Source organism: Heteronotia binoei, chromosome 6 (genome assembly GCF_032191835.1).
Source record: "Heteronotia binoei isolate CCM8104 ecotype False Entrance Well chromosome 6, APGP_CSIRO_Hbin_v1, whole genome shotgun sequence".
Lineage (NCBI taxonomy): Eukaryota > Metazoa > Chordata > Lepidosauria > Squamata > Gekkonidae > Heteronotia > Heteronotia binoei.
In genome coordinates, this window is record NC_083228.1 from 125743960 (window position 1) to 125765094 (window position 21135).

Sequence of the window (21135 nt, forward strand, 5' to 3'; positions counted from 1 at the left end):
TGTGCCTTTCAAATGTCTTATCCTCTTGGGGGTATACAATGCTGTTCACATTTTTACATTATTACACTAAATTTCATCTGTTCTTCTGCCACAAATTGGAAATTGTTCTAAATCTCCAGTGCAGCTTTTCTTACCATGTGCTGCAATATGGATGATTTGACTTTATCAGGTTTTTCTTCAGCCCCTATGGCAGCTAGATACAGTTCAAATCTTTGCCTAAATTGCCTCCAATTTTCTGCAATGTTGCTAAATATCTGCATCCTGAATGGCAGCTGCAAAAAAACACCACAGTTACCTTCCTGCTGCTAGTTCGCAACTGGGCCTGGAATACCTTGGTAGAACTCTTCTTGTCCACAGTACTCAATACAGTATTCAGTCCACAATAAAAATAATAGCTGCTTTGCATGGAAGGGGAGACTAGAGGAAGAACAGGATCCAGCCCCCTGTTCCCCATACTGAACAGCTGATCAGTGGGATTCCCAGATTTCTTCAGGGCTTGTTTTGTAGAAAATGCCCAGCAGGAACTCATTTGCATATTAGGCCACACCCTCAATGCCAAACCAGCCAGAACTGCATTCCTGTGCGTTCCTGCTCAAAAAAAGCCCTGGATTTCTTGAAATGCCTATGTGGAAAAGGCTGCCAGTTCAAGCTGGTGACTTTTACTCTGGGGTCCTCATAAGTCAGGCACACACAACAGTGGTACTTTGTCACAGCTCTGGTCTTACCCTTGCCCTGGGCTTTGTTTGTAGACAAAGCCCAGCAGGAACTCATTTGCATATTAGGCCACACCCTCTTATGTTACCACTGTATTGCACAGGGCTTTTTTGTAGCAAAAGCCCAGCAGGGGCTCATTTGCATATTAGGCTCCCCCCCACATCACCATTGTTCTGCGCAGGGCTTTTTTGTAGAAAAAGCCCAACAGGAATCATTTTCATATTAAGCCACACCCCCTGACTCCAAGCCAGCCGGAACTGCCTTCCTGCTCAAAAAAACCCGCTGCTCTTGCCTCAGTAGCTGCTGTTCTGGGGGACTTTGACAGGAGCACTACTGGCCGACGGCCGAATTAAACATGATATCATTATTTTGAAAAGCTAACCCTACAGGCAGGCATGAGGAAAGGTATGTATTGGGATTGGAGTTCTGTTTTGAATAATGTTTTGGGCAGCAGTGAGAGGGAGGAATTGAGAAAATCATGTTCCACAGGACATCCATCCTTTCCATCTAGGGAACTCCTCCTCGGCATCCAGTCCAATGTGCTTTGTGATGACACAACCATATTAGAAATAAGGGTTGCCATCCTCCCACTCTGCTAAGCAAAGTTTGAAGCCTCCCTCCCACCTAAGAACATTTCTTCCAAGCTCAGTGGTCCTTGCTTTAGAGAGAGAGCCACTTAAGTTGGAAGGCTTATTCACTGGGGCAGTTGGGATGCCAGCCTCCAGCCCAGAGATTCCCCAGAATTACAGCTCATCTTCAGACTAAACCGTTTAATTCCCCAGGAGAAAATGGCTGCTTTAGAGCAGGGGTGTTGAACCCATTTGTTATGAGGGACGGATCTGACCTAAATGAGACCTTGTTGGGCTGAGCCATGTTGGGTCAGATGTAAACTTTATAATGGACACAGACAAACACAAAGATATTTAAAAAAACAAAACTTAAAATACAACATGCTTAAAACATTAGCACTCCTTGGTCTTAAAGATGCTTTCTTTGTATCTCTCCCATGGGATCCAGGAAACTGGGCAAAGGAAGCTCTGGCTCTTTCCCTCCTTCCCCAAAAGACCAGGCGGGGGAGGAGCCTCAGCCAATAGAAGGAAGAGAGACTTGGCTCAGTAGCTGTTGTGCAATTGAGAGAGCCTGGCAAAACAAGCTCTGCCTTTCCCCCTTCCATCTCAAGGGAGGAGCCTCAGCCAATGGAGAAAATAGAGTCTTTGCTCTTTAACTCCTGTGCAATCAAGCAAGACTTGCAAAGCAAGCTGTTACGCAGAAGGAAGCAAGAGAGAGGAAGAAGGAAGTAGATGACAGCCAGTTGCTCAGGGCCTGATAGGAGCCCTCCAAGGGCCTGATTCGCCCCCCGGGTTGCATGCTTGACACTCCTGCTTTAGAGGATGGACTTTGTGGTGTTGTACCCCATTGAGGTCCCTGTCCACTCCCAAATCTTGAGGAGTTTCCCAACCTTATCCAGTTCCACAAGGCCTGTAAGACCACTCTCTTCCAGTTGGCTTTCAACTGACGCGGAGCCTGTATCATAGGGAAACTGAAGAAATACCTTTGCTATTGAAAACGTATAATATCAAAGAGATCAGCATCAAATTATTTCTGATTGTTTTAACTATTGAATGTGTAATTTTTTATAATATGTATCGGTTTTAATTATTCATCGTAGTTTTTATACTGTGAGCCGCCCTGAGCCTGCTTCAGTGGGGAGGGCAGGATATAAATCAAATAACATAAATAAAATAAAATAAATAAACCTGGATGTGGCAACCCTACTGCCCCATTGCCCACCAGTGGCCAGACACCCCTATGGTGGACCTGACACCCCTATGGTGCAGATTCTTTTGAGAATAATTGGAGCCACTTCAGCAACCCTTGTTCGAGGTTCCCAAACGCTGCATAATAAGTCTGTGTTCTGCTTTAAATAACTGTGATTTTAGGTTATGCTAGTATGGATGTTTGTGGGTTTTTTTTTAATTTAATAACATAGTTGTGCCACAGGTAGATTGATTTTACTATCCATACAAATTTGTGCTTTGTTACATGTTTGTCTTTGTAGAACATCATGAAAAAAACACAATGGTAAGAATTCTGCATTAAAAGACTTGAAGCAATCGCAGAACATGTATGAAAAGTAGCAACTTAATGTTTTGTTGTACATAGTAAAGTTTCCAGTCCCCCATTGGGGGTGGGGGAATCCCCCTTCACAACTTAGGGTTGCCAGCCCCCAGGTGGGGCCTGGAGATCTCCTTTTTTACAGCTGATCTCCAGCTGGCAGATATCAGTTGCCCTGGAGAAATGGTTTCAGGGATGAACTCTATGGCATTGTACCATGCCAGATCCATACCCAGATCCCCTCCCCTCCACACAAATATTCCAAAACAGACCTGGCAATCCTACCCCAGCCTCTTGTTTTCTGTCACCACATGAAACAGGAGTGGAAGAAAAATATTAAAACTAGCCATCAGGCCAATGTTGTGCTGTCACTTCTGGGAAAACTCCAGTAACATCAATCCTCTCTAGGAATCACCAGGAACTCTGTGGTTTTAACATAGACTGTGTTGATTCCTAGAGTGGTGTGATGTCACTTCCAGGTTTTTCCCTAGAAATGTTGGTTTGTTGCACTTGACTTTCTCCCACCGTATCCCTCCCTACAGAGTCCCACCTGTAACCAAGCCAGGCTTGACAACTCTAATTGTAAGCATGGAATTGAACCATTTGCTTGTTTGAGGTTAGAGTTTGTTTCCAAAAAAGAAAATATAGTCTGTATGAAGGATGAGTTGTAGGAGGTACAATTTTCAGCACCTTGAGCTATACACAAGCATGGAAACGCTTTGTTTGCTTGGAGAGATTATTTGACTCCCTACATATGACTAGCCAGATATGAGAAAATGCATGATTAGTCAATGGAGTTAGCAGGTTTCTGATGGCTTTGGAACAATGAAATAGAAATGTTTCACCTAATGAAAATCACCCTTGGCCTTCATCCATCTTGTGCAGATATAAGCTTCAGCCAGTTTACAGCAAAGATGTATTGCATGTTTGCTGTGTTGGATCGCAAGTTATTACTTCTCTAGACTAGTTCAGATAAATCGTAGCAGAGCAGTTATTAATAGAACCAACCTTTTAAAAAATTAATCTGAAACATTCCCCTGCTGATGCTTTGCCTGTGCCATGGAGGAAAAACAACTGCTTTTCATTACTGAAATAACTTTATTTAGTGGCTCTGGCAATAGGCTCCATCTTCATGCTACGTGTCTTCTTGAAAAGCTCCCCCCATGCAACACTCAGTAAGAAGTTTGGTTCCTGCTTGCATTTTCAAAGTGCAGCTGGTCATGCATTGGATCCAGGATGCTGTCTCAAATGCTTTGCCCTTGCAGGCCAATTTTATTGCCACAGGGTTTGTACCCCTGTGACCTTTTAAGAATTTCGCTGAACAATATTGATTCAGATAACAGAAACTCCATGGGCATTTTCCCACAGAGCTTACCTCGGAGCGACGTCCCTCTTCACCGCGCAGCATCTGCGCGGATTTCCCACCAACTGCGCCGCATAACCAGGAAGAGCCGCGGCTTTTGCGTCACTAACATAAACTGGTTTTTAGCAGTTTACATCTGTGACGCAAAAGGTCCGGCACTTCCTGGTTATGCGGAGCAGTTGGTGGGAAATCCGCGCAGATGCTGCGCGGTGAAGAGGGATGTCGCTCCGAGGTAAGCTCTGTGGGAAAATGCCCCATCTGTTCTTAAATAACTCAGTGAATGCAACCATACTTGAAGATCAGGGTTCTAATCCAACAGAGCAATGCAGAACAAGGAACTCTATGACCTACTGTTGAAAGGGCAATGGAGACTGAACTGAGCCCTGGGACAGCAGATTTCAGCCTTTTTAAAGGGTTGTTGGTCTGGAGAGTCACCACTCATTCCTCATGTGTGTTCATGATGCAATGCCCAGTAAGGAAGACATACATGAATGCCTGCTTTTAAGAACTCTAGTTGGATTGTACTGGGATTGGTATAGTTTTCCTCCATCTCTAACCCTGCCCCATAGCTTTACAAAAGATATCCACACTGCAGTCCTGCACAGAGTTACTCAAGTTGAAGGCTGTTGAAATTAATGACGTTAAATTGAAATAACTTTGCACAGGATTGCACTGTTGCTCACTTGTACGCTGTAAGCCAAATGAATAAGCTGAATCCATCTTTGGTCACTAAGGTCATACAGTTATGGGAATGATTCAAGATTTTCTTTCAGATGGCTAAAAGCAGAATTAGCCCCGCATTTTTTGTCTGTTATGGATTGTTAATTCCCGTTGCCATCACCCACTTTGAAAAGGGCAATATAAGCCATCTACTTTTTGATTAAAGTGTGTATGGAAATATTGTCCACTCCTCCTCCTAATTAAAGGTGGTTTCCCCATTTTCTATAATTAAATCCTGTAATGAACAGAAGCACCTCTTTGAGTTAATGAAAAGTTCATGCATCTTTTGGCCTTTCTAAAACAGCCCATAGACTGCTGCCCTCTGGAAAAATCAGGGATACAATCTAAGTGCTCTCCTGCTTTTACTGATGATCTCTACTGGCATTTGGAATTTTTGCAACCCTTGTTGCAACAAAGAAGAAGAAGACTGCAGATTTATATCTTGCCCTTTTCTCTGAATCAGAGACTCAGAGCAGCTTACAATCTCCTATATCTTCTCCCCCCACAACAGACACCCTGTGAGGTGGGTGGGGCTGAGAGAGCTCTTACAGCAGCTGCCCTTTCAAGGACAACTCCTGCGATAGCTATGGCTGACCCAAGGCCATTCCAGCAAGTGCAAGTGGAGGAGTGGGGAATCAAACCTGGTTCTCCCAGATAAGAGTCTGCACACTTAACCACTATACCAAACTGGCTCTTAAACAAAGTTTGTTCATTCCTTTGCAGAGCATAAACACACACACATTCACAGACCTTTAATGGCATAATGCATAAACACATGAGGCTACACTGAATAAGACTATTAGTTCGTCAAGGTCAGTATCATCTATTCAGACTAGCTGTGGCTCTCCAACTCCAGGTCTTACATAGAGTTCTTTCACAATACTTATTACCAGGGCTTTTTTTGTAGAACTAATTTGCATGTTAGGCTACATACCCCTCACACCAAGCCAGCCGGAACTGAATTCCAGTGTGTTCCTACTCAGAAAAAACCCTGGAAACGAGGATTTTTATAAATTTTCCCCCTCCACTCCCCCAAGTTGAAGCATTTGGATTTTATTTTTTTTATCATCAAAGCATAGTGGTTGCTGGCCCTTTGGGACAGACACTGTGCCATGCCATTGCCCTCAAGCCAAGCAGGAATGCAAATGTGATAACTAGCATGGATAGACATCACACCCAGTTTGGTGTAGTGCTTAAGTGTGTGGACTCTTATCTGGGAGAACCGGGTTTGATTCCCCACTCCTCCACTTGCACCTGCTGGAATGGCCTTGGGTCAGCCATAGCTCTGGCAGAGATTGTCCTTGAAAGGGCAGCTGCTGTGAGAGCCCTCTCAGCCCCACCCACCTCACGGGTTGTCTGTTGTGGGGGGAGAAGATATGAGAGATTGTAAGCCGCTCTAAGTCTCTGATTCAGGGAGAAGGGCGGGGTATAAATCTGCAATACTTCTTCTTCACCCTTTGAACCTTGACCAAGCCAGCAGAAACCCTAGCCAAGTCTGCCGGAACTGCATTCCTTTGTGTTCCTATTCAAAAAAAGCCCTGCTTATGACCTTAAGATCAAGTTCATTCATGCTGTAGTAGTTCTCATTACTATGAAAGATGGACAGTGAAGAAAGGTGACAGGAAGAAAGTTGATTCCTTAGAAATGTGATGTTGGATGAGAATTTTACGGATGCCGAAAAGACACACAAGGGGATTCTAAGTCAAATCAACCTTGAACTCCCCCTAGATGCTAAAATGACTAAACTATTGTTCCTTGCTCACATTGTGAGAAGACAAGACTCACTGGAAAAGACAACTTTTGGAACAGTTGAAGGCAGCAGGGAAAGATGAAGACCCAACATGAGGCTCTATAATGGAAGCCGTGGCTCTGTTTGCAAGACCTAAGCAAGGCTGTTCATCATAGGACATTTTGGAGGATATTAATTAATAGGGTTTCCATCGGTGATGACAGACGGACAGTTAGGAGCAACTCAGAGATGTCTCAGAAACCAACCCAAAAAAATCCTTGCAAACGTGAACATTTGCCACCAAGCCGCATCCTGTGCTCCCCTCGTCCTCTGGTAGCCTCAGAACAGCTCAAAAAGCTACCACTGTTGAAGTGGTAGAAAACTTTTGAGCCACAGGCCAGTCACCTCTTTGGCATCCGGATGGAGAAGTGTGCAAGCAAGGCACCTTGGTGGTGTGAAACTGCCAAGCCTCCCTAAGCCATTTCTGGTGCTTTTTTTGGGGGGGGGGGGTAAAAACTAGCCAGAGCGCTTGAGCACTTGACTCACTGAGGGAGAAAGAGAGCAGTCCAGCTCCTGAGGCACCCCCTGTCTGATTGTGCCAAATCACCTGGCAGACGAGATGGGGCCACCTTGTCGGGGACCATGCGGGGGGTCTGGGATGGCTCTTTTTGGGACAGCCAGATTTGGGACACCTCCAATCCACCCCTAACTGCCTGTCTGTTATCACCCCATAAGTCAGAAGTGACTTAATGGCACTTAACACATGCGCATCGCCTTATCCTTTCTCTTCTTTACCAGAGATGCCAGGGATTGAACCTGGGGCCTTCTGGATAGAAAGCAGATACTTTGCCACTGAGCCGTGGCCCCTTCCTCTGCAGAAGGAGGAGGCGCAATTCTTTGTGCTCCTAGGAATTCACACAAACGTTAAACTGCATTTTTCCTATTACAAAATAATATGTTTACACTTAACACATAATACCTGTTTCCATTGTTCCACAAAACTCCGATATGGTGAAGGAACAGAACCTTGGCAGGGACTGTGAAGATTTATCTTTTCGGTTCATTTCTCTCCTGCCCTTCTCCAAGGAGCTAAGGGTGTCTTACATTATTCTCCTGTCTTCTTTATGCTCATCACAGCCCTCTGAACTAGATTTGGCTGAGAGAGAGCGGCTGACCCCAAGTCACCCAGAGAGCTTCACGGCAGACATGTTAAACAGTCTCCCCGGCTACTACACCACACTGACTACAAATAGGAACCGAGTTTGAACAATGACATGGACAATGCTGTAATTTTTAAAAGATCATGAATTGCTTTGTGAATTCCACACTGGATGATATAATTACTTTTACAATAACATCATTTATCTGATTAATCCAAAGTTACCAAGCTGCGGACATTCTCCACAACTGGGTTCTCTTGATCTTATAGCGGTGCCCTGTTCCTCATATTGAAAGAGAAACAATAGGGTATCAGCAGGGCATTTTTTGTAGCAGGAACTCCTTTGCATATTAGGCCACACACCCCTGATGAAGCCAATCCTCCAAGAGCTTACAGAGCTCTTCTTGCAGGCTCTACTGGAAGCTCCAGGAGGATTGGCTACATCAGGGGTGTGTGGTCTAATATGCAATGGAGTTCCCGCTACCAAAAAAAAAAAAAGCCCTGGGTGTTAGCATGTAAATAACAGTACAGTAATTGACAGAGAAGGGTTATAAAAACATAAAATTAAAAAAGAGTCCCTGAATGACTTGCTGACCAAACCAGCGTTATCAAAGAAGGAATTGTAAAAGTGCTTACAAAGAAGGAAATTGTAAAAGTGCTTACTTAGTAAGCCATTACAAAGGTGCATCTTACCTACCATTTGCACATTCCTGCGTTTCCACTAAGGAAGGAGACTTATGTGCCACAGGAAGGAATCATTCTCTTTATGATCAACTGAGGCATGCTGGGAAAGGGTAGTAAGATTCACACGAGCTGCCTCTTTAGGAGCAAGAATGTAATCTGCTTGAAGAGAAATCCATGTGGCAGCTTGCTCCTCTCATCAATCAGGCGGTGAGGGTCAATCTATGTTGATGAAGCACTCCGCGCAGTTGGGATAAGGATTAAAAAGGCTCTTATGGCATGGATCCAGGCCGGAGGCCGGAATCTCCATGCTAGCAGATGTGAGCTGCCAGTGAGGAGAGACCACACATGTCTAAGACTGATGAAAGCTTCTTAAATGCTGACCCTATTGTGGGAAAGCACTTTATGGCAGACTCCATATGGGGTTTGTAATGTTTAAATTGACTTCCAAGAGACCAGATCAAAACGCTGGGTGTGTCAAAGGTAAGGAACAAACAGTACAATCCTAAAGAAAGTCACACTCTTCTAAGCCCTAGGTTTAGGATTACAGTGCTCAAGAATTTAGCTGCACTCTCAGGACATAGAGAACCAATTTGATGTAGCGGTTAAGTGTGTGGACTCTTATCTGGGAGAACCAGGTTTGATTCCCCACACCTCCACTTGCAGCTGCTGGATTGGCCTTGGGTCAGCCATGGCTTTCACAGAGTTGTCCTTGAAAGGGCAGCTTCTGTGAGAGCTCTCTCAGCCCCACCCACCTCACAGGGTGTCTGTTGTGGGGGAGGAAGATAAAGGAGATTGTGAGCCGCTCTGAGACTCTGAAATTTGGAGTGGAGGGCAGGATATAAATCCAAAAATAATGATAATTAATAAATAAATAAAAATCACTGGTATTAGGAAGCACTCAGATTACACCATGAGAGTTCCTGACTTGCCTTCCGGGAGGCAGGTAGGGTGTATCCCATGGATTACTACAAAGTACACACAACCATGTATGCAGGGGTAGAATTCTACCAGGAGCTCCTTTGCATATTAGACCACACCCCCTGATGTAGCCAATCCTCCAAGAGTTTACAAGGCTCTTTTTTGTAAGCTCTTGGAGGACTGGCTACATCAGGGGTGTGTGGCCTAATATGCAAAGGAGCTCCTGCTGGAATTCCACCCCTGCATGTATGCAACTCTGTTTTAGATAGGGGTGGAACTAAAACATTCATTGAAATAGAGCAGTTGCTATGGTGTTCATCAGTTGTTTTTTGATTTGTTAAAAAAGTGTCCCTTATTTATCAGACGGCTGTTGTGTGTGTACGTGTGCAAATTATTTTCATTGTAAAGTGTTTACAAACCTGTGTGCAGCAAGGTATTTTGTTAGAAGAGGCCTGGCTTCTTCACCTTTACAGACAAAAGAATACCTCTGCTGAGAAAGGCCTTGCTGTGATACAGGCATGCATCCAAAACCAGAGAAGAATGCGCTTTTCTCTTCAAAACGGCTAACCTATTCATATGCAAGTTGATGTAAATGTAATTGATGAATTGGTTCAACTGAGACATTGACAAGTTTTTTTTTAACAGAGTAAATGACGGCCGTGTTATGATGCTTCACCTATTTAATGAAATGGGGTTGTCTCTTGACATGGGCATTTGTGTGGAAAGAGCAAACCTGTAGGAAATACGGGAACTGCTTAATGCAGGGGTGTCAAACTCATTTGTTATGAGGGCCAGATCTGACATAAATGAGACCTTGTTGGGCCAGGCCAAACATGCTGAAAACGTTAGCACTCATTGGTCTTAAAGGTGTTTTTTTTTTTTTAATTTCTCCCATGGGAACCAGGGAACTGGGCAAAGGAAGCTCTGGCTCTTTCCTTCCCTCCCCATTGGACAAGGGCAGGGGGAAGCCTCAGCCAATAGAAGAAAGAGATGCTTGTCTCAGTAGCTCCCCTGTGCAATCGGGAGAGCCTGGCAAAGCAAGCTATTCCTCCCCCCTTCCTCCCCAAGGGAGGAGCCTCAACCAATGGGGAAAACAGGTTTTGCTCGGTAGCTCCTGTGCAATTGAGCAAGCCTTGCAAAGCAAGCTGTGACACAGAAGGAAGCAAGAGAGAAAGAAGGAAGCAGATGACAGCCAGTTGGTTGGGGGCCTGATAGGAGCCCTCTGAGGGCCTAATTCATCCCCCAGACTGCATGTTTGACACTCCTGGCTTAATGCATAGGAGCACCATGAGGCCTGCTGACACCTTTCCTGGTGTTTATAGAAAGTGGGTGGGGCCAGATGGGGCTTTTGCCCAACAAGACCACTGGACATTTGATTGGCTGCACAGATTTTTTTTTAAAGAATAAAAACCATTGCTTTGGCAGCTGTTGCCAGCGCAGCAAAAGGATTGCACCCACTGCAGTCTGTCAGAATTCCAAAGATGCCCACAGGCTCAAAAAGATTGGGGACATCCGGCTTAGTGCCAAAGGCAGATCACATCTCCCTGTCATTGTCATGACCGCCAGGACTTGGACATGCTTTCCGTTCTGCTGGATGCATAATGCACATCGCATGTGATCCTGTTTGGCCTGATGAGGTTGGACGTGCAGGGAAGGGTGGGGGGGGGGGCAGCAACCCTATTGCAAACCAGATTGTGGAAGAAGTTAGCATTCCATTTGATCCCAAACACAGCCTATATTCTTCAAAGGGCCTGCATAATGCATGCCGTCGTTTGTCATGCATAACGTTATTATAATAAACACCAAAGGATTTGTAGTTGGAATGATGAGTCACTTGTAAAATTGTTGCCAAGTGGATAAAGAACACAATGTATTTACACAGCACTTAACTCCCATTACATTTGAAAGCAGGAGTGAGATGATCACTCTGCAACGTGCAAAATCTGGCGCGGGAGGCAGAAAAGCCAAGCCCTAAATCCTTTTTTCTTTTCTTTCCCCCCCTTCCCTTTCCCCCTCTTTAACTTGCAGGTTTCTTGAGCACCGGGGACCAAGCAGCCAAGGGGAACTATGGCCTCCTTGATCTCATTCAGGCCTTGAGGTGGACTAGTGAAAACATTGGGTTCTTTGGTGGCGACCCACTGAGAATCACCGTTTTCGGATCCGGTGCCGGCGGTTCATGTGTCAATCTCTTGACTTTATCCCATTATTCTGAAGGTAACCGTTGGAGCAATTCAACCAAAGGTATTATTGCAGGTTGCAAATTTTGACGATTTTGGTGTCTGCATGCCACCACCATGACTTCTTTGTGATGCTCTTGTATATATGTATTTTGTTGCCTCTAGGGATGCCCAAAGCAATAATAATAATAATAATAATACTTTCTATACTTCTAGCATAAATATGTCATCTCCTGTGTCATGCATTTCCTTATAGCTGAGGTCCTCAACATGGTACTACTGGCCACCACTGCGACCTTTCCTGGTGTCTGCCAAGTGGTTTCTTTTTTAAAGAAAGTGGGTGGGACCAAATGAGACTCCTGCCCAGCAGGGCTTCTGATTGGACACTGGAGGTCTGATTGGCTGTGCCAATTAAAATAACATTGTTTCAATGAAAGCTGCCACCACAGTATTGGTTTTATTCTCTCGCACGCTCCTTTTTCCCAGTGTATTTTTTTTGTAAAAAAATTAATCCTCATGTCCTAGGGTTGCCAGCTCCAGATTTGGAAATACCTGGAGATTTTTTGGAGGGATACCTAGAGATTTAAGGGGTGGAGCCTGGGAGGGGAGGGACCTCAGCAGGATATAATGCCATAGAGCCCCCCTTCCAAAGCAACCATTTTCTCCAGGGGAACTGATCTCTGTCCCCTGGGAATCAGTTGTAATTCCAGAAGATCTCCAGCCACCCCTGGAGATTGGCAACCCTATGTAATGTGTCCCCTGCACTTGGGCTTTCTTTGTGTGTGTCACTGCTCCACCTCCTATGGCAGCCATTTTGTGGTTGCACCCAGCACCTGTGTCAAATTCCAAAGGTACCCTTAGGGGACCAAAAGGCTGGGGATCCCTGCCCTGCAGTAATAGTGCTCTCTTTCTCTTATGTTGAGGCCTATGACTTAGGGGTCATGTAGACCCCAGTTAAAGGGAATGGGGGGAAATGAAACTGTTCCTGTTGAAGGCAGTAGTCAAATGGTGCCACATTTATGCTTAAGTTGCGGAGGTTTGTGAGCCAAAAAATCTACTTCATGAGCTACTGGCATTAAGGTTGTGAGCTACTACATAAATTAGTTTGCGCTAGGTCCATTTTTCCTGAGCTAAGACAAAAATGTGTGAACCGGAGTTTAAAAAATGGTGAGTTATCTCACACTACCTCAGCTTAGAGTGAACACTGCTTGTGCCCTATACAAAGATGACCCTTTTAAAAGTATTTTGAGGGGGATTTGATTTTGAGGGGGATTTTGATTTGAAGGGGTTAAAAGGGTATAAGGTATAAATAAAGTGCATGAAAACACACCGGGTTTAATATTATCCCTATTTCCCTTTGTGTTTAAAACAGTTGCTTAGATCCAACTCACGGTCAATAGAAGGAGCGTGGACTTTTCCATTTTTTCTACCTCTGGCAGCCCATTTTGTAGTCAAGAGACCCATGTGGTTTGAGTGTTGCTGTGAGCAGGGGGAGGGAGGTAGAATTGTTCCACTCTTGGAAGTGGGAGGGGAAGTGATTTCCTCCCTTCTTCCTCCCCACCCCCTACAGCCTTATGGAGAGCCAGTTTGGTGTAGTGGTTAAGTGTGTGGACTCTTATCTGGGAGAACCAGGTTTGATTCCCCACTCTTCCACTTGCACCTGCTGGAATGGCCTTGGGTCAGCCATAGCTGTGGTAGAGGTTGTCCTTGAAAGGGCAGCTGCTGTGAGAGCCCTCTCCAGCCCCACCCACCTCACAGGATGTCTGTTGTGGGGGAGGAAGGTAAAGGAGATTGTGAGCCGCTCTGAGACTCTTCGGAGTGGAGGGCGGGATATAAATCCAATATCTTCTTCTTCTTATGTCCACACAGCTCCTGTGACTCTAGAGGTTGAAGTCAGACACTCTAAATAATCACTTTCCATCCACTTTCAGTGCACTTTCCAACTGGATTTTACTGTGTGAACTGGCAAAATCCAGTTGGAAAATGGATTGAAAGTGCATTATTTAGTGCAGCAGTGGGGAACCTCCATCCCGAGGGCCATATGCGGCCCTCGAGGTCGCTTGGTGTGGCCCTCGGGGATTGCTGGGCCAAACCAAGCCATGTGGCAGCCCCTCTGGGGCCTGGCTGGCCTGCAAGGATCGTGGGGCCCAGCTGCGCTGTGCAGCAGCCTCCCCAGGGCCAGGCAGGGATCACAGGGCCCAGATGTACTGTGCGGCAGCCTCCCTGGGACCTGGCTGGCCAGCCAGAATTGCTGCAGGGCCTGGAAAAGTTACTGTCACAGCTCAGTTTGCACTTGATTATCCCAGATGGTGTGGCCTACTATGCTAATGAGTGTGTAACCTAACATGCTAATATTAGGGGATGTGGTCTAATATGCTACTGAGTTCCTGCTGGGCTTTTTCTACAAAAAAGCCCTGGACCTATGCATTCGCCTAGGTTGGCGGGCCGTGTGTGTGTGTGTGTGCCAGATTAGGATCTCCCCACATTACTTCAGATAGAAATACAATTATTTGCATTAATTTTGCTGGCCTGAATCATTCTCGCTTGGTGGAGCACTGTTTTTTAAGCTGATAATTTTTTATGGCCCGCGAATAGTGTTATAAATATCCATATGGCCCTTGGAGAAAAAAAGTTCCCCACCCCTGATTTAGTGTGTGTGACTGTAGTTGTGGAATGATCTTTCCAGCCATTGACAGGGACTAGGGAGAGAGGGAACTGCAGGTAAAATCTGCCTCCTCCAGCATCTTCAGCTGATGGCTGGTTTGTTCCAAGCCATTAATCCTTAATGCAATCCGTGCTGCTTTCACATTAAATGGGAGCCATCATCAAACATCTCCCATTTTTTTAAAGTTTGGACTAAGTTGGAGGGAGAGGTTTAAACAGCTCTTTTTAGGGATGCCAACTCCAGGCTGGGAAATTCCTGGAGATTTGGGGGAAAGGGCCTGGGGATAGCAGGGTTCCTGGAAGGGAGGGATCTCTGTGGGGTATAATGCCATACAGTCCATCCTTTGTAGTCACAATTCTGGCCCAACTCCAGGTCCCACTTGAGGGTTAGTAAGCCTAATGTGAACACTCAGAAATAGATGCTGGGGGGAAAGAAACAGCAGGAAAGTTATACTGTGAGAAGCTTTGCAAACCTTACTCCTAGGGTTGCTAGGTTCTGCTCAAGAAGTATCTGGGGGCTTTTGGGGAGTAGCCAGGAGCAAGGGTGTGACAAGCATAGCTGAACTCCAAAGGAAGTTCTTGCCACCACATTTAAAGGGACCACACTTTAATGGAGCCTTCCCTCCATTTGGAAATAATGAAGGATAGGGGCACCTTGTTTTGGGGCTCCCAATCTTTTTGAAACTTGGGAGGTGTTCTTAGGAGAGGCACCAGATGCTATGCTGAAAATTTGATGCCTCTACCTCAAAAACACAGCCTCTCCCCATAACCCCAGATACCTGCAGATCAATTCTCCATTATCCCCTATGGCAGGGGTGGCCAACAGTAGCTCTCCAGATGTTTTTTGCCTACAACTCCCATCAGCCCCAGCCAGCATGGCCAATGGCTGGGGCTGATGGGAGTTGTAGGCAGAAAACATCTGGAGAGCTACTGAAAACATCTGGAGACCATCTGGAGGGCCTCCAAACCAGAAGATCCCCTGTCCCCAACTGGGGATTGGCAACCCTACTTACTCCTTTCTGTCCCACATACAAATGTGATGCAGAAAACATGCTAAAAAACACATCTCTAGGTGATCACATCATCTCTGAGGTCACCTAAAAAAGCTTGTAATAATTTGCCTTGTCTTTGAGGCCTTTTCTCTCCTAAGGGTGCTTTTCTTCGAAAGCGCATCAGCGACATTCACAGTATATATGAAACTCAACGGTATTTCATCAGTTATGAAGGGCCTGTTTAGTTCTTTTTTATGAGGAGAAATGTCTGAGGGGAAGTTAGTGACATAGTTTCCTGGTTCATATCAAATGGCTGAGTTGCTGCAAACTGTTATCTACTGTGAAGAAAATGAGCCCTTAGTTCAGAAGCCTTTTATCTTAAACTGTTAAGAGTTTCATTTGGGGCCGCCCAAGGAAAGAACAAGTGTTTTTTTGCATGTGTGATCTGAGATTGTCAAAGCATCAAGGTTCCTCTTCCTTGTCTTTTCCCCATCTGTCATTAGCACCTCTCTTCTCTAGAACAGGAAAGACAGTTGGCTGAGAGGGGGGAAAAGAAGAAGGAAATTCTTTGAGGTCACGCAGGCCTTCCACTTTGGCACCCTCATCCTACTGTGGAAAAGACAGGGCACAGTTTGTTAGGCTCTGAGGCAGTTAATTTGACACAAGAAGTTGCCTTCTCTTGAGTCAGACCTTTGGTCTGCCAAGGTAGCTGCTCTTCAGGGTCTCAGGTAGAAATCTTTCACATCACCTACCGCACAATCATTTTAGAGCCAGTTTGGTGTAGGGAGAGCCAGTTTTGTGTAGTGGTTAAGTGTGTGGACTCTTATCTGGGAGAACCGGGTTTGATTCCCCACTCCTCCACTTGCACGTGCTAGCATGGCCTTGGGTCAGCCATAGCTCTGGCAGAGGTTGTCCTTGAAAGGGCAGCTGCTGTGAGAGCCCTCTCCTGCCCCACCCACCTCACAGGGTGTCCATTGTTGGGGAGGAAGGTAAAGGAGATTGTGAGTCACTCTGAGACTCTTCAATATCTTCTTCTTCTTCTTAGCTGAAGATGCCTGGGACCTTCTGCATGCCAAACAAGGCTTTGTTTGCAGGAACTCATTTGCATATTGGGCCACACCCCTGACACCAGGCCAGCGAGAACTTCATTCCTGCTGAAAAAAAACCCTACTGAGCCACAAAAGTACACACATCTGAAGCTGCCTTAGTACTGAATCAAACCCTTGGTCCATCAAAGTCAGTACTGTCTACTCAGACTAGTGGTGGCTGTCCAGAGTCTCGGGTAGAGGTTTTTCCCATCACCTACTACCTTATCTCCTTTTCCCTGAAGACATCAGGGACTGAAACTAGGAGCTTCTGTATGCCAAGCAGGTGTTCTACCACTGAGCCGCAGCCCCTCCCCTGGGTTTGGTTACTTTGGGCTCTAGTCTGTTAAAATGTGGACCACCATAAACCTTCTACAATGCCTCCTAAACAGATTTACTCAGACTCCTACCTAAGTAGCCAGCTCTAGTTTGTGGGGGCAGTACCTAGAGGAGGAGAAATTGGATTTATACCCCACCCTTCACTTGAAGTCTCAGAGCAATTTACAATCTCCTTCCCTTCCTCTCCCCACAACAGGCACCCTGCCAGGTAGGTGTGGCTGAGAGAGCTTTGAGAGAACAGCTGAGAGAATTGTGGCTTGCCCAAGGTTACCCAGCAGCTGCATGTGGAGGAGTGGGGAATCAAACCCGGTTCTCCAGATTAGAGTCCACCACTCTTAGCCACTATACCAAACTGATGATCAATTGTTATTCCAGGAGACCCTACCTTGGGGTTGGTAATCCTAATCAGAGTGGTGTGGTGATGCAATGGCGCGAGCCACTGTGGTGTAGGGATTTAAAGCAGCAGTCTCTAGTCTAGAGAACCAGGTATGATTACCCACACTTCTGCTTGAAGTCTGCTCAGTGACCTTGGGCCAGTCACAGTTCTCTCAGATCTCTCTCACCTATCTCACAAGGTGAATGTTGTCAGGAGAGGAAGGGAAAGGCTGCTTTGAGACTTCTTAGGATGGGGGCGGGGGGCGGGAATGAAGTATAAAAGCCCACTCTTCTAGTTCTTCTTCTGAGCATACCCAGGTCTATTCATTGGGGCTTACTCCCCAGAAAATGTTTTTAGGATTGCACCTTTGTCCTTTTAAGTGATACAAGACTCATTTTTGCTTTCACTTTTCAAACAGCAACCCTATGCAAACGTATTAGGTGGTAAGACCCATTACCAAGGGTCATTTTGTAGAAAAATAGGTGGTAGAGCTTATTAGCATATCCCCCCAGCCAAAAGAAACCTGATGCAAGGAAGGAGAGCCCTGTGCGAGTGAGGCCTGCTTGGGAGGGCTAGAGAGCCAGCCAGCCCAAGCAGTCCTCGTTTGCGTGGAGCTCTCCTGGGTCTCCCCACCCCACCCAGTCAAAAGGCCAGCAAGCCACCTGCCTCCCAAAATCACATAAGAAATGGAGAAAGGGTGGCGTGGCCTTCTCCAGGGGTTAATGAGGGCTGCTGGGGGCGTGGCAAAGCTCCTGGTGACTGGCTGGCTGCCTGCTCTCCTAATCCAGGGATTGTTATGCAGCTTCACCTACTATTCAATGGGCAAGGTAGGTTGGGAGGAAGAGGGGGAACCCTCAGAAAGGTTCAGGAGCTGCGCTCTTGCTGAATCTGAGGCCTGCCCATTACACATCATGAAGCTTACATGCATTGCAACTGGCTGCACCTTCCTTTGACTTCAGTTATTCCCCATTGAAAACAAGGGGACTTTGAAGCACTTGGCTCTAGCTGGATCCTGTCCTTCCTTTTGTAAGAGTTATTCCTTCCTGGAGGAAGGCTACAATGGCTAGAATAATGTCCTCAATTTCCATGGAACTACATCAGAGAAAATGGTTTGAGGGTTGAAGTGGTGCATTACTTCCGTCCCTTTCATCCGTTTTTCAGTATCGCCATTCAATAAAAAAAAATAAAATTCGTCTTTAAAGTAGCTGAATTGAGCTTTATGGCTCAAGGACTTCGACCACTTTTAACTTAATCCAGCCTTTAATGGAGCATTTAACAAGCTCTGCTGTTTATATCGGCTCTTTCTGAGCAGGTGACTTACAGCCCAATCCATAACCCAGTTAAGCAGCAGCCCTGTAGTCATCAAATGGGTTCTCAGCACTTTTCAGAACAAGGTCCAGGGATTTAGGCTGTTAGCGGTATTGAAAGTGATTTACTCCCTGGTGCTTCCATTTAGTAAGTGGGAAGAGATTCACCAAATAGTCTCTGGTTTTAGTTTCTGGGTGGAGCTTTGTATTGGTAGTATGGAAATAATACTTGAAATCCAACTTGGTTACCTTTGTCCATTCCTGTTTGGTGTTATTATTTCTGTTGGCAGCTGCTGTTATGGATCCCTTTTGTTTCTGGCCATTGCTGCTGCATTTTTCTTTTCCTGAATAAGTCAAATGAAAGATCCCAGCCACTCAGGAATCACACAGAGCACTCACTGCAAGGCCAATCAGGAATCACATTGTGAATTGCAATAACGCCAGTCATTGACATGCGGCTACGTGATAAACATTGTGTGAGAGGAAGAGCAAAAGGGTCGAGTTTTGAGGGATTTGATTTTCATGTAACAGGAAATGACAATGTTAAAGATTATGTTACCTTCTAACAATGGATGGTAACTTTGGAATACAGTTCTAAGGACACTTTGCAGAGATTAAGCCCCACTTAAGAACACTGAACCTACTTCTGAGCAGAACTGGTTAGGATTACTCTCTTGTCAAATAAACAGTTATTTGTCCTCCAATTCTTTAATGCAATTAATTGCAAACTGTTAAAAGTCACATCAATTCAGCAGTCTCTCATTAATAGATAGCCCTGTTCAGGGGTGGAATTCTAGCAGGAGCTCCTTTGCATATTAGGCCACACACCCCTGATGTAGCCAATACTCCAAGAGCTTACAAAAAAGAGCCTTGTAAGCTCTTGGAGGATTGGCTACATCAGGGGGTGTGGCCTAATATGCAAAGGAGCTCCTGCTAGAATTTCATCCCTGGCCCTGTTAAACTCTATTGAAGACTTGTGCTCTGATGATAACTGCACTATCATGCCTATATTCTAAAAGTGCTGTTTAATATAGTTGACTTTATGCATGTCGCTTTTCATCTTACCTCACTCCATCTTTAAGCTTCAGGGTGGGACATGTTACACATAGGAACACCTACATGTAAAGCTACCTTATGCTGACGCTTACCATTAGTCCATCAAGGTCAATGTTATCTATTTTGAATGGCAGTGGCTCTCCAGAATCTCAAGTAGAGGGCTTTCATATCACCTACTACCTGATCCTTTAAGATGGAGATGGCAAGGATTGGAATTGTAACCTTCTGCAGGCTAGGTGGGTTCTCTGCCATTGAGCCACAGTCCTTCCCCATTCACATTCACTGAGAAAAAAAAACCTGGGTGGGGGGGGAGTCATATTAACTTTAAAGAGGACATGAAATGTCATCTCCACAATAAAGATCTCCAGCCAATATTTAGGCTCTAGCTTTGTAAACAGAGGGAAAGACTTACCAATCACCTTGATCACCTTACTAAACCTTGATCCAGAGAAATGCACTTGCAGCAATAGCTGTAGACTCTTTACCTCTCTGGCTGCTCAACAAGAGGTTTTGACTCCATTGTGAGGAACTGGAGAGCCTTAATTCAAGCCCTCCCTGTTGTGTGGACAGGAAAGTGGGGACTTAATTCAGCCTCAGTAGGTGATGAGTGGTTAGCAGGTCAGCTGTGGGAATGCGGTTGCTGAACTAGTTTCATTTCTATGTTTTGTTTATCTGTTCTCCAGACTCCATTCCTTCTTTTCCCTAAGCTCCATTCTCACTTTCATTGTTTTCTTCTCAAGGCATGTTTCCTCTCTAGAAGTTGCATAACTTGCATAACTTGCATTTTGCTGTGTTGTCCAGCTAGTGGACTTTCCTATCATTCAGAGGCGTCATATATCCATCTTTTTCTGTTACTTTCAAAGTCATGGAACAGCAGAGTAACAGAGTGCCTAGAATCAGAGAATCATAGAGTTGGAAGGGATCTCCAGGGTCATCTAATCCAACCCCCTGCACAATGCAGGAGATTCACAAATACCTCCCCTGCACAGCCCCAGTTACCCCTGCTCCATGTCCAGAAGATGGCAAAAACCCAACAAACAGCCCTCCAGGATCCCTGGCTAAACTAGCCTGAAGAAAAATTGCTGCCAGACTCCAAAGTGGCAAACAGCATTTCCCTGGGTGTGTAGAAAAGGGCCACGAGATGTAAGCACTGATGAAACCATTCCTGTCCTCCCTCTCATGATCCGCTTAGCTCACAGAACTAAGGTGGCCATCTAGCCTCTGTGTAAAAACTTTCAAAGAAGGAGAGCTCACCACCTCCCGAGGAAGCCTGTTTCACTGAGGAACCACTCTGTCAAGAAGTTCTTCCTAATATTTAGCTGAAAACTCTTGATTTCAACCTGTTGGTTCTTGTCCAACCTTCTGGGGCAACAGAAAATTATTCCACACCATTCTCTATATGACAGTCCTTCAAGTACTTGAAGATGATGATCACATCACCTCTTAGTCATCTCTTCTCCAGGCTAAATATACTCAGCAACCATTCCTTGTAGGACGTGGTCTCCAGACCCTTCACCACCTTCATTGCCCTCCTCTTGTCCTGTCCCAGCTTGTCTATAACCTTAAATTTTGGTACCCAAAACTGAACATAGTACTCTAGATGCAATCTAACCAGAGCAGAGTAATAATAATAATAATAATAATAATAATAATAATATTATTTTATTTTTATATCCCGCCCTCCCTGCCAGGCGGGCTCAGGGCGGCTAACAGACATGGGAGTCCCATGATTCACAT

General features: G+C 45.4%; 1 protein-coding gene across 9 annotated transcripts in view; it reads left to right on the forward strand.

Moving 5' to 3' along the window:
* NLGN1 (neuroligin 1) overlaps positions 1-21135 on the forward strand; it is a 755656-nt gene that overhangs the window by 726220 nt on the left and 8301 nt on the right. For 6 of the 9 annotated variants that reach the window (XM_060242522.1, XM_060242523.1, XM_060242527.1 and 3 more), the window contains one exon: positions 11431-11643. In XM_060242522.1, coding sequence (XP_060098505.1) covers positions 11431-11643 — 213 coding nt within the window. The remainder of the gene's footprint in view (positions 1-11430; positions 11644-21135) is intronic. The other 3 variants (XM_060242524.1, XM_060242531.1, XM_060242529.1) reach the window with 1 other exon arrangement.